This window comes from Typopeltis vanoorti, chromosome 6 (assembly GCF_054136105.1).
Source record: "Typopeltis vanoorti isolate ZY-2024b chromosome 6, IOZ_Tvanoo_1.0, whole genome shotgun sequence".
Classification (NCBI taxonomy): Eukaryota; Metazoa; Arthropoda; class Arachnida; order Uropygi; family Thelyphonidae; genus Typopeltis; species Typopeltis vanoorti.
Window position 1 is genome coordinate 6,985,045 of NC_143554.1, and position 14,874 is coordinate 6,999,918.

Below are 14,874 nucleotides of genomic sequence, written 5' to 3' on the forward strand. Positions count from 1 at the left end.
TGTAAAGTTGAACAATGTCTATAGAAGCCATTGTGTGTTGGAAAGATGATAGTTGCTTTCTAAATGCCAGAAAAGTCTGGCATTAACCATTTTCTCTAATATCTTACAAAGATAGAGCAATAGGTCGATAATTGTTTGCTTGTGTTGGATCCTTCCTAGTTTTGAGATAGCAATACAACCGACTTATTCCAAGAATCTGGAAACTCTTTCTCTGCAAGTATTCTATTGTATATTAAAAGAAGGAGATCCAGAGAAGATTATGGTAGATGTTCTAGCATTTCATAATGGATGTCATCAGGCCCTACTGCACTACGGTGAGAGAGTAAAACAGTTCTTTTAGTTCCTCCTTAACAAATGGCTGATTGTATGGTTGAAGCCCATTGGTAGAAAAATTCAGCCTTTGTTTCTCTTGCTGCACTTTTAGTATTAAAAATTTAGGAGGATATGAAGTTTTTGCTCAGATTCTGGCAAAATTTTCTCCCAAAGTTTCTGCAACAGCATTGAGATCAGCAATAACACTTCCATTGTGGTCTAAAGTAGACAGTGTGTTCTATATCTACCTTTTCTTCTTTGAATTTTATCCCATACAATTTTTGCAATGGTCATTTGATTAACTGATTAGGTAAATTGGATCCAAGATTGTTTTTGACTCTGACATCTCACATAATGTGCTTTGACCTGAGCATGTTTAAAAGCTATTAAATTTGATGTGGTGGGTATCTACAAAATATACCCCATGCTCTATGTTGATCTTTTTTTGCCTGTCTGGCATTCTGGATTTCATGAAAGCTTTGAATAGAGTGGAAATCAAGATGATGTTCTTTGAATGGAGGCTGTTGCTGCCTGGACAATGCAGTCTGTTACATACTTTACTGCTTCATTGATAGGTGTTTGATTGATGGGTCCTTAAGCATTAAATTTTGCAAGATAGGAAAAAGTGTTCCAGTCAACCTGGTCCATTTTCTACATGGGCATCTGTGTAGGGAAACATGGAAAAAAAACCTGTGAAGACATTGTGCAAAGAACAGGAAAGTGATTACTTCCATATGATCGTAGACCTGGTTTGGCCGAGTGGTTAGCATATCCACTCTCCAGTCAAAAGGCTGTGGGTTCGAATCCTGCTGTGGGCATGGATATTTGTGATTGTCTGTGAAAATACTAGTGATGGTGGTTGGCAGTAGATAGCTTTGGTGTAGTTGCGGTTTGTTGTAGATGCTGAATTGTGTGGTGGAGACAGAGTTGTAGAGAAGGTGCCCCTCCCTCAATGAGTCCTTGGACTCCCTGGAGGTGGCACATGATAATAATAATAATATATGTTCTCTTTGATGTCCTATGTGAGCAGTGGAAAAATGGAAAGGGAGCAGACTATAAGAGTGATTGCAGAATATGAGCAGGTAGGCACACGGAAGAAAGTACTGAGTCTATTATTCAAAAGGGAGAGGTCATTATTGTCAAGGATTCTTTTAATGATTCAATCTCATCTATTTGTGTTGGCATTACCCCCACATAGTATTGTGACCATTAAAGTCACCCATAAGAAGCATGAGTTCAGGCAGTTGCAAGATAAAGTTATCATGATCAATTTCATTTTATCTCAGCACTCAGTGGTAAATAAACTGAACATACTGGGAAATCCCACGAATTGGCAAATCGCTACAGCTTCAAGAACAGTATTAAGTTCAACATGATGGAAGAGAGTAAGACTGCCCACTAGGATAGCTACTCCTCCATGAGCAGAACCACCTTCAGTTCTGTCCTTAAGTACAACAGTGAAATTCTTTAAGGCAGGGTCCTCATAGCATCTTAAGTATGTTTCTTGTAGACAGAAACATAACGGTTTGTGTTTCTGCAACAAAATATTGATGTCATCGATATTCTGGTGAAACCCATGACAGATCCATTGTAAAAATTTTCCTATTGTTTTGGCTTTATAGATTTATCTGGTTTGAAGGAGGTTGAGGGCTTACCTTCGTCAGGTTTATATTTATCAACTGTTTTTGGGAAGTATGGATGGCCAGTGTCCATCTCTTCTTCTGGTAAAATATTCAAGACATCTGATGTGCCAGAGTCAGTTGGCAAGTTTAATTTACTTTCAGAGCATACCAAAGTATCCATTTTTTTCTGTTGGGGTGTTCGGTGATTTATCTTTAAGTGATATCTTTGCAATAATTTATTTTGACAAGAGGGTTTCATTAAATGGCAACTCCAAAAATTCCATTTTTGGAGTTGCCTTCCAAGTAAGACCATAGGTCATGAAGTTGATACACTCAACAGACAAGCGCTCATGAATAGACATACGAGTGTGAGTTGCTGTTAACATTTTCTTAATTGTTACTTTCTCGGCATACGAAGATCACAGAGCAGGTGTGGTGGTGGTTAACTTTCTTTTTGTTCTGTTTTAATTTTTTGTATTTCTTTTTCATCTTTCCACTTCTGACATGCACGAGAGTAAGCTGGATGATCACCCTGACAGTTGACACATTTAGCTTTTTTGCAGAGCAAGATTTGTTATCATGCTCTTTACTACCACATCAAGCACAGGTGGTAGAGCCACGATAGGCAGTTTGGGCATGCCCATACTTCTCACATTTAAAACATTTTAGTGAATTAGGAATGTGCACTCTAACAGGATAATCGAAATATCCTGGTTTTACAGATATTGGAGATTTAGGTGTATCAAAAGTAAGGATGATGTTCCTGGTTGGAACGAGGTGACTAGGATGCGCCTCACACCTGCCACTTCCTGATCTTTAAGCTCTGAACATATTTCCTCATCAGGAACATCAAAGAGATCCCGTTCTGATATCACTCCTCTACAAGAATTGAATTTTTATGAGGTAGCACTTCAATAGGGCACTCTCTGTGCCCTATTGAAGTGCTATCTCAGAAAATAAATTACATCAGGTCCAACTTCTTTGTTAATGGCTTTGATGAGTTCCAAAGTTATTAACAACTATAGTCAGAGACAGTTTCCTTGTCATCTGAGGAGTGTTGCTGACATGATGTTTCCACAAGAATATTACCAGAATATAATTTCTTAACAGTTTTGGGAGGTCCTACCAGTCCTTCTAAATCCTTTTGAATAAAGAAGGGTGACATTTTTCTCTGGCTTTTCACCTGTTGCATGGATGATCAAAAACACTAGTACATTTATACTACTAGTATCATGTATCTTTTGTTTCTTACTTCTGTTACCAAATGCTGTATCTATGGTATCAGTACTTGGTTGGGACTTTGTTTGAGCCCCTAAAACACATGAATGTCAAGAATTCATGATCAAGGAGGTTTTTGTTTGGTGCCAGAGGTCTCTACCCACCATGGAGCCACACATGGACACTTGCTGACTGGCAAGCAATGATTGCACTCAGGAGTGGAACACTAGGGCTACTCCAAACCAGCATAAGAGCAAGCCTTAGATCACAACATGTTGACCCTTGCAGGCAAGCTCACTAGCCAAATGATTCTGGCCGAGCCATCCAGGACCACCTGTCTTGCCAAAGTAGTGCAAGACTACCAGGATCCCCCTTTCCGAATATCCACGGGTCACACCACATGGAAAACACTGCGGTATGGCACTGGATCCCAGTGATGGCGATCTGGAAGAAAGGACAGTAAAAAAAACTCAGGAGAAGTAGAGCAAAGAATATGGGAAGAAAAGAAAAAGAGGAAGAATGAAAAGGGCCAGAAACATCACTGGAAGTTCCCCTTCACCACGAATAGGTGCCATATGGGGATGGGCATCAATAGGGCACTCTCTGTGCCCTATTGAAGTGCTATCTCAGAAAATAAATTACATCAGGTCCAACTTCTTTGTTAATGGCTTTGATGAGTTCCAAAGTTATTAACAACTATAGTCAGAGACAGTTTCCTTGTCATCTGCCACCTAAAAGATGGTCCACTGTGCAATTCCTCATGTTAAAGTGTGTTTGAAGGAATAGCCAAGCTGCTTAGATCAACTGGCCTATAGATGTAGAAAGTATTTTTAACTTGGGTATAGTTATGTTAAAGATACCAAGCAATTTTAAACCTGGTTTTACTCCATTTTTCCCAAGTAAGCAAACAGACAAAATGTCAAGTTTGCGCCTGCAATTGATGCAAGACTAGCTGATCCCACAGGTAGTGCAAGACCAAGGCAACTCGTGGTAAAGGTGGAGCAAGCTCTGATCACTAATCTTAATATTTACCCTTAATGCCAAAACACATCTCCAAGAAGGGGATGTATGATGTTTTGTATTAAAGGCAAGGGGCCACTACCCAGACCGGTTTCGACCTTGCGCCTGCATCAATTGCAGGCGCAAACTTGACATTTTGTCTGTTTGCTTACTTGGGAAAAATGGAGTAAAACCAGGTTTAAAATTACTTGGTATCTTTAACATAACTATACCCAAGTTAAAAATACTTTCTACATTTATATCTCCTCCTGAGATTTTTAATTAATAAGGTTATAACACCTTATGGTAACTTGTTTTGGTAAAATACTTACAGGCTCTGCATTACTAAATCTTGGTATTTCTAGCCTGGCTCCCACTGATGAGACCTCAATAAAGGTCGAAACCGGTCTGGGTAGTGGCCCCTTGCCTTTAATACAAAACATCATACATCCCCTTCTTGGAGATGTGTTTTGGCATTAAGGGTAAATATTAAGATTAGTGATCAGAGCTTGCTCCACCTTTACCACGAGTTGCCTTGGTCTTGCACTACCTGTGGGATCAGCTAGTCTTGCATCAATTGCAGGCGCAAACTTGACATTTTGTCTGTTTGCTTACTTGGGAAAAATGGAGTAAAACCAGGTTTAAAATTACTTGGTATCTTTAACATGGCCTATAGATGTCATCCTATTATTAAGATTTCTGCTTTTTTTTAGGCTCTGTAAAAGATAAACTTTTGCCTTTGATCCACCATGGAGTCTATCAAATTCTGGGCCAGTATGGGTTATCATATTTTTGCCAAAACTAGTAGATTGGATGAATACCTCAATTACATTAAATTCCATGAGCTGGAAAAGTTGGGTCTTGCAAAACATGCTATCTCAACCAAATATCAAATTTTTTGAAGGAAGCTTAAGGTCCTTCACAAAAGTAATTACCTTATGGTTATACAAAGAGATCTGCAAAACCTTGCTTCATCATCCAAATCTGAACAGAAAAGATGTACTGAAGTTATCTCTATTATGGAAAACAGTACTTCTTTATACAAGTCATAGGCAATAGGATTTTTTTTTTTTTTTAGATTAATACTTAGTCTCGTGTTTAAATTTGTATAATTAAGTCCTTAATGTATTTTGGAGTGTACCACTCTACATCATGGCGCATGTAGCTCATGCTTTTTCATTCTTGAGTCTTTTGGTTTTCTCTTCTACTTGTTTAATTTGAAAGTCATATTGAAGATGCCATTGTTAATAAGGATGAAAATTCTGTGCTAAATAAAAAAAGATTACATAAGTGATAAACCCATAGTTAGTTTTCATTTATCTATGTATAGTAATCTTACAAATAACTTCCTACCTCTGGAGTTATTCCTCAGTTTCAGGGACTGCCCATCCCAGATATTTGTAGATCTTTGAAAGCGTTCTTGATAACAAAATGTATTTATATTATTATTATTATTATTATTATTATACAGACATTTCCATGGAGTCTGAAGGAGGCCCATGCTAACCATTATTTTCACACCTCTACTCATTTATTAATTCCCTGATGCTCAACAACTACCATCAAGAACCAAATTCACTCATTCATAACTCTCCAAGCAAAAAATCTAGTTCTCATTCTCTTGCTGACTACACTACACACAACTCTTAGGAAAGACAAGACAGGTGTTTTGGTAGCATTGAACATGACTAGAATGTCCTTGTCCCACTGAAGGATAGCACACAGTTCAGTGTTTAAGGCACTAGTTGTAGACGGTAGCCTTCACTTCTCTGTTTTTATCATCTCCATTTATCATGTATTGAAAAATTTCTTCTGCAATGCATTAATCCTATAAAATCCTTTAGTAAACTATCCTTTTATAACTTATGCTTTTATCATGTCTCCCTTTTTGATCTACCACCTATACTTTTAACCTACACATCTTCAATCTATCCTCAGGGAGGATAATCCACAGACTTATTCCTATTCTGATCACCCACCTCTGATTCCTCTCTACCACTTCCTTATCACAAGAAACTCAAATCACTGTTGGATATGGATAATATGGAATACACATGTCCAAATCAAAGCTTTATAAAGTGGGATAATAACCTCCCTATTTCTACTTTTCAGTGTGTACTTCAAGATTTGCATGATCCTTTTATGCTTTTCTACTGAGTTTTGTAATATGTCCTCTGAATTTTAATTTCCTATCAACCATCACACCAATCCTTAGGCTCATCAATATCCTGCAGTCCAGTTTGGTTTATGTAAAAAACAGTTTGGGATCTATTCATTCTGAAGTGCATAACCTTACACTTTATCATATTAATCTAACAACAATTATCCTTGGCCCACAAAATCAGTCTATTTAAATTATCCTATAGAATCTTTACATCATCTTTATTTATTACATTGTCTTCTCCAATTTTACATCATGAAGTAAAAGGGAAAAAAATGCATTAACCATTCTATCTGTTATTAATGCAAAAATTAAATAGCAGTGTCCACAGTACAAAGTGGCATGCCACTTGTCACCCTATGTAACTGGGTTGCTAGCTTCCTCTTTAGTTGTTTGCTGTGTGTGGGAGGAAAGGGGGCATGGTAAGATGGAAGTAGTATTTATACAGTTGCTAAGGGATAATTACATGAAACAACATGTTTTGTGTAATATAGAGAGGCAAGGGATTTGAGGGTGTTGGATCTGATAATAGCATCAGAAGATGTATCCATAACCGAGGTAGACCCTCTGCTTCCAATTGAGTAGAGTGACCATGCAGTCTTGTTCTGGGAAGTTGTCAAAATGTGGATTTCTAAGGAGTTTACGTTCAACGATAAGGCTGGTGATTATGAGAGACTAAGGAGTCATCATGGAACAGTGCCATGGCTTGAGAAGTTACAAGAAATGAATGTCAGTAGTGCATGGCAAGTGGTCAAAGATTGCTTGAGAGTATCATTATCAGACAGCATACCCAAGGTCAAGAGGATAAACCAAGTTTGAATTAAGTGGATGAGTAGGAATATAAAGCAAGAGCTGCAAAAAAAAGAAAACATCATCACAACATTAATTACAGATAAAGACAATATTGGTCTGTTCCGGTCTTATTATCCATCTAATATCCTCTTTTGAGGTCTACCTAGCCTTCTCTTTTCAATTGGTTTGAAGAAGGGGTTTAAGTTCAGCTATAAGGCTGGTGATTATGAGAGACTAAGGAGTCATCTTGGAACAGTGCCATGTCTTGAGAAACTATAAGGAATGAATATCAGTAGTGCATGGCAAGTGGAAAAAGAAAACACTGTGGAGGAAATATAAAGAAAAAAAGTGATCAGCATACTCATGATCAGTACAAAGTGCAAGCAAGAAGGGTGACTAGTATAACAAGGAAGGCTAAATCAGACCATGAGAGAATTAGCCAAACAGGCCAAAGTAAACCTAAAAGAGTTTTTTCATTATGTAGCAAGTAAGAGGAAAAATGACTATGGTAGAATGACTTTAAACAATGCTCATGGTAGGAAGGTCAATGAACCAAAGTTAGTCGAGTTGCTGAATAATCATTTTGCAAAGGCATATCATTCAAGTGGTGATTTTACAGTTGCTGATGTTACAGAGATGCATATCAACATTGCAGTAGATGAACAGGAGGTGTTCGGTATATTAAAAAAATATGAATGTGAACACAGCAGGAGGACCGGATGGCATATTAGCCTGAGTACTACATGAATGTGCAAGTGAATTGGCATTGCCACTGACAAAGTTGTTCAATCAAAGTCTCACTTCTAGCAGAGTTCCAAGGGAGTGGAAAGAGGGTAAGATAGTACCATTGCATAAAGGTGGCTCCAAGACAGAGGTAGCAAACTACAGTCCAATTATTATATCATGGAGTTGTTGTTAAAGTGCTGGAAAAGTTGATGAAAGGTAAAATACAACAGTGGGTAGATAGGGATGCAATACTCTACATCTGGCAGCATGGCTTTTGTAAAGGATAGATCCTGTCTTAATAACTTATTAATATTTAATAATTTATGGTAATGGCTACACCATGATACTGCTCGACTTTGCCAAGGTATTTGACAGAATACTACATGCAAAACTATTACAAAAACTGGAACAAATGGGAATGGATAAGAGGCTAGTAGCATGGGTTGGGGATGGTTGATGGACAGACACCAGAGAGCAGTATATGGTGGAGTGGAATCTAGGAGAATGGTGGTGACTAGTGGAGTACCTCTGGGTTTGCCGCTACTCTTCAATTTGTATATCAATGACATAGGGAAAGATTTAAGAGGGGATATTCAGTTATTTGCTAATGATGCAAAACTGGGGAGAGCAATAGTTGATAAAGGTGATGTACACATCCTGCACAATGATTTAAATAAATTGGCATTGTGAGCAAGGTATAATGATTATCAATTTAATGTTGCAAAATGTAATGTTATGCACTTGGAGTTGAAAATGTTGCATATGGTGTATCATATTGAGGTATTGGATTGTAGGATATTGATGAGGCTAGGGACTTGGGGATAATGGTAGACAGAGTTAAAGTTCAGAGGACATACTGCAAAAGTTGGTAAAACAGCTTGGTTGTTGAAAAATGTGCTAACAAGTAAAAATCAAGGAGTTATTATCCCTCTTTACAAGGCTATGAATCAGCCACATCTAGTGCTGTGCTCAGATTTGGTCACCTGGATTTCTTGGGGAACAGAAGGTGGTTGAGAGGATTTAGAGATGAGTGACCAAGATTGGTGACAAGTCTGTGGAATACTCCCTATGAGGATAGGTTGAAGGTTTGTGGGTTGCAAAGTTTAGTTGATAAGCAGAAAAGACTAAACATGATAGACACTTTGAAGATATTAAAGGAGTTTTATAAAATTGATGCAAGTGAAAATTTTCAAAATATGACAAATAGAGAACTAGAAGCCCGTTAAAGTTTTGTAAGAGTGTGGTTAGTAAGGGTTTGCAGACCAGATTTTATGCATGGAGAATGGTGGGTGAGTGGAATTGATTGCCACAATTGGTTGCAAGTTCCCTGACGGTGAATGGATTCAAGGAGAGGTATGACAGGGTTTGGGTCTCCCGTATTGAGTCTCTGAATCCATGGTGATGCTGTAAAATAATAATAATAATAAATCTGGTCAATCACAACATGGAACTAATATCACTAGCCAGGTAATCCAACAGGATAATATCAAACTTCTATATAACTATAGTTGTAAATTTGAACATTTATTCAAATTAAGTGCTGAACCCTTACTCCATCAGCCTAACCTAAGTAATGACTGCCTTTCCAATTCAAATATTTGGGAAACAGTTATCTTCAATAGCGCTGAGTATATTTTTAAATATATTATTATTTGGTAACCTCAACAGACTTATCATTGTAGGTCCATGTCTATCATAATGAGCTTTGAAGTTATTTATACTACCTACACTCACAACATACTCAGGCAATGAATTCCACTCACTAACAACTCACCACATTAAAAATCTAGTCCTCACACCTTTCTTCATAACATTTTTATACAACTTCCAAGGTAACCTCTCATTCTTCCCATCTTAACATCCACTCTTTTTATAATTTCCTCTGTACTAATCTGATAGAATCCCTTAACTTCAAGGTCTTTATCATATCTCCTCTTTTCCTCCTATCCACTAATATCTGTAAACACATTCTCTCAAACACTCTTCACAACCAACTCCAAGGTCCTGATGTCACTTAGGTTATTCATCTTTGGACTCTCTAGTGTTTCCACATCACAATGAAAACAAGGTGGCCAAATCTGAGTTCAATAGTCCACCAATATCTTATATAGAGGCACCACTACTTCCTTATCTCTACATGTCAATGTACTTTTTATCATAGCAGCAAAATGATGTGCAGTGTTTGCAACACGTACAATGTGCCCCCGGAACTTCAGTCTACTGTCTACATCACTCTAAGATCTTGAATCTCATCCACTAAAGTACAGCTCCACCACTACAGTACATAGCCTTATATCCCTATATCCAAAAATGTAATACCTTGCATTTATTAACATTAAAACTTCAACCCCACTCATTTTTTCATGCTAAAAGTCTATTCAAATTTTGCTAGAGAATTAACATCAGCACTACTCCTGATAATTCTACCTAAATTTGCATCATCTGCAAACATTTGAAGATCCCTGGTCAATCCACCTACTGTTTAACAAATATGTTAAACAGTAGGGCCTCAAGAATAGAATCCTGAGGCATGCTACTGGTCACCTTCCTTTTCTGAGATATGGCTCCATCATACACAACTTGCTGGTATCGTTCGGAGAGCCCAATCTCTCATCCACGCTATTTCTATCTTCTGCAGCTTGTACACCTACTTATCATGTGGTAATCTATCAAATGCTTTTGCAAAGTCCAAGAATGCATATATATATATATATATAGCATACACACACACACACACACACACACACATTCCAACAGTATTTTATCCTATCTACTATGTGAATGCATGTCTTTAAGAATTCCACTGCAATGCATATGCTTCTCCGTTCATTTGTATTCAAATTTTTATCTGTTCTTCACACTCACACTGATGATGTTTTATGATACATAATATAAAATATTTGTGATTAATACATAATTATTTCACTGTGGCATACATGTATTGTGTGAAGATCCTTTTACTATTAATATTATTTTTAATATGTTAATTTAATATGGTTTATTATTAACTTATATTATAAGTATTAAATAATATTAACCCACAGTACTAAATGAATGATAGTATTAAAACCTTCTGGGTGTCAGTTACATAAAAAAAAAAACAAATACCTGGTACTTCACTGAAGGATTCCCCTAATACAGATAAATGAAAAGGGATATGTTCATCTTTTAGTTGAAACATTACAGAAAAGAATGTTTCTGGATTTTTGTCATGTTCCCTAAAACAAATGAGATGGATTTCCTTAATTTCTACTTAATGTAAATTCTACAGCTTATTTATAATAACTTTAAGTAAAAGTTAGCAGATATATACTCTCTGGTGATTAGAATACTAAAATAAATCTTAGAGTGCATTTAAGGATGGACATGGTAATTTCTATTTGATTTTCAAATTATTATTATTAATATGAACATCTCCATGGAGTCTGAAAACTCATTGTAGAAAGCTCACACTAACCATTATTCCACAATACCTATCATCTCTCTACTCAAGGTCATTCAATGTCAAAATAGTCATGACCATTTCTGCCAATTCATTCCACTGATTATCCCATAATCCAACTAAAAAAATCTAGTTCTCATGCCACTGCTCATCTAATTCTTACACAAGTTCCAAGATGATTCTTTGCTCTCTCTCTCTCGCTGGCATACACACTGAATAATTTCTTCTACATGAATCCTATAAAACCGTTTTATTAACAGATGTGGTTCTAACATATCCTTCTGTTGCTTGGCAATGAGGAAGTGGTGGAGATGGAAAAAAAAAAAATTCTGCTCAACAGCTGAACTTTGCATCCTGCCTACTTTAAATCCATCTACATAGGAAGCATTTATATACTTGTCACCAACCTTAGTCACTGGCCACTGGATCATTTCTGCCACTTCATCATCCTGCAAAGAAATCTAGTCAGCCAAATGAGTGTACAGTAAATCAAGATGTGACGTTATTAAAGCTTTATAAAGAAAATAATAACTCCTTATCTTATTCATCAATGTATTTTGCAGCATTAAAGTGATTCTCTGAACTGCTTCATCTGGTTTTTGCAATATGCCTTCCTCCTAATAATTGATCCCCACCCCACAAGCCCCTCCTAACTTCATCAATCTCTTTAAATCCAATTACATCAATGAAATTTATAGTAACAAACATAATCACTTTTATCAATCAATTTACCAAATGGAAAACGTATTGTGCTTTAATAAAGAACCTTTAAAATTCTGAGGGTTGTTTTTCATCCAAAGTTTCATATTATTTTTGAAAGTAATGCGGGAATTCTTCGGTTTTCAATAATATCCGAGTCAATTATAAAGTATAGCAAGCAGCTGTCGAATAGATCGTGATACTTAAAAAACTGAAAATGTTTAATTTTAGAAATTATGGACTTTACAACCGTGTTATAAATAACTATTTTAATTTCCCGAAATTTCGACCTTCATATTAAGGTCATCATCTGGAGTATACACAACTATACAAGGACAAGCTGAGTTACATTTCACACAGTATGCTAATGAGACGGTTATTCTACTGGCATTACCTCTTAGAGAAAATATAATATAATATAAAAAAAATTATATGTATATAAAACAGATAAAATTAATTAATTATTTAGAAACTACATCAAACTTAATTCTGTTTAAGATAACATAAGAGAAACATTCTTTTGTATAGATAGTTTTCTTACAGTAACAATGATGTCCTAATTTAACATGACAATTGTTATATTAAATTTAAGATTCTGATTTATCTACAGTCCTGTTTATAGTTAACTCTTAGGGAGAAAGGTTCCGTGGGTAGAATATGTGTCTTCCATATGCTTGGGATTTTTAAACCATCATTGTTGTTCAGATTGGGGTGGTTGATAAGAATCTCACAGGCTTCCTTAAAATTACGTTACTACCATGTTTTGGTGTGATGTAAACGATGGTGCTTTTCCAGTCAATTCTATGTCAAGTGTTCAGGGCATGATCAGAAAGGCCAACTTCACCGTAGTTATTATATTTAATGTGTTATGTTCTTTTTTTTTTTTTTTGTCTTATTGGAATTGTGCGTCCTGTTTCCCCTATATATGGCAGATTACAGGTGCAATAAACACAGTATACTCCAGGGTGGGCCATTGGAGGGAGTGGGTCTTTTGAGTTGATTAAGCTTTTTAATTTTGCAGGAGGATTAAAGGTGGCTTTGAGGTTGTATTTCTGTAGTAGTCTGTTTATTTTATCTGATGTCCCTTGGTAAGGAATGGTTATAGTTTTATTGTAGTCTGGTTTATCTTTGTTTTTTATTGAGGTCTTGAAGAGAATTTTATTAATAGTGTTTTGGCTTTAACCATTTTTTAGTAAAGTATTGCTGATAACTTTAAATTCTTCTTTAAGAGCTTGTTCATTGGAGTATATCAAAGCCCTATTTTTTAGAGTATTAATGACACCTAGTTTTTGTGTTGGTGGTGGTAGGAGTTCATGTGTGTATATACTGGCCAATATGCATCTGCTTCAGTAAACATTGAAGGAAAGACTGCCAGAAGGAAGACGCGTGACAGGTGTATCTAGAAACGGAAGTGCATTCTGCTTTTCAATCTCAACTGCGAACTATGCGTTTGTGTTGTTTGTTTAGGTGGGTAAAGAAAGTGTCTAGTGTCTGGCAGCCATGGGGCCAGATCGCGAAATCATCGTCAACGTACCTAAGCTAGACTTTGGGTTTTAAAGGAGAGGAATCTAGAATCTGGAGTGGTGTGTTTTGTTTGTGTATCTTTGGTAGACCGTAAATTCTCAGAGAACAAGTGCAGTGCAGAAGTAATTTTTTGACTGTATCTTCAGGCCATAGAATAAAAAAAGAAAAAACAGAGAAGTTACTACATGGCCCGAAGATACAGTCAAAAAATTACTTCCGCACTATGCTCGTTCTCCGAGAATTTACAGTCTACCAAAGACACACCACTCCGGCCGATAGTCGAAAGTACAGACAACCCGAATTATCACCTAGTCAAGAAATTGGCATCAACACTCAAGGAGTTGGTAGGTCATTCCCCATTCTATATCAGAAACACACAACAGTTCATAAACATAATCAAAGACATTACATTAGAAAAAGATAATTTATTAGTCAGTTTTGACATCTCTGCCCTCTTTACGAATGTCCCAATCAAGGACACAATCCTTCTTTTACAGAACAAATTCCCTCCAGATATCACGGCGCTCTTTGTGCATGTATTACGTTCTGGTTATTTTGTATGGCAAAACGCTTTCTACCTACAAAAAGAAAGCACAGCCATGGGATCGCGATTATGCCCCCCCAGCCCCGCCATTGTTAACTTTTATATGGAACATTTTGAGCAACATGCTCTAGATTCCTCTCCTTTAAAACCCAAAGTCTGGCTTAGGTACATCGAAGATGCTTTCACAATCTGGCCCACATGGCTGCCAGACACTAGACACTTTCCTTACCCACCTAAACAAACAACACAAACGAATACAGTTCACAAATGAGATTGAAAAAAGAACTCGCTTCCGTTTCTAGATACACTTGTCACACGTCTTCCTTCAGGCAGTCTTTCCTTCAATGTTTATCGGAAACCGACACATACTGGCCAATATATACACATAAACTCCTACAACCATCCAACACAAAAACTAGGTGTCATTAATACTCTAAAAAACAGGGCTTTGAAGATGTGCTCCAATGAACAAGTACTTAAAGACGAATTTAAAGTTATCAGCAATACTTTACTAAAAAATGGTTACAGCCAAAACACTGTTAACAAAATTCTCTTCAAGACCTCAATAAAAAACAAAGATAAACCAGACTACAATAAAACTATAACCATTCCTTACATTCAAGGGACATCAGAAAAAATAAACAGAATACTACAGAAATACAACCTCAAAGCCACCATTAAACCTCCTGCAAAATTAAAAAGTTTACTCAACTCAAAAGACCCACTCTCTCCAATGGCCCACCCTGGAGTATACTGTTATTGCACCTGTAATCTACCATATATAGGGGAAACAGGACACACAATTCCTATAAGACAAAAAAAAAAAAAGAACATA

The 14,874-nt window shown here is 36.6% G+C and overlaps 1 protein-coding gene across 2 annotated transcripts in view; it reads right to left on the reverse strand.

Moving 5' to 3' along the window:
• The window catches only part of LOC150105264 (tRNA-queuosine alpha-mannosyltransferase), a 241,757-nt gene that overhangs the window by 121,140 nt on the left and 105,743 nt on the right, over positions 1–14,874 (reverse strand). For both annotated transcript variants that reach the window (XM_090394659.1, XM_090394660.1), the window contains one exon: positions 10,939–11,048. In XM_090394659.1, coding sequence (XP_090250785.1) covers positions 10,939–11,048 — 110 coding nt within the window. The remainder of the gene's footprint in view (positions 1–10,938; positions 11,049–14,874) is intronic.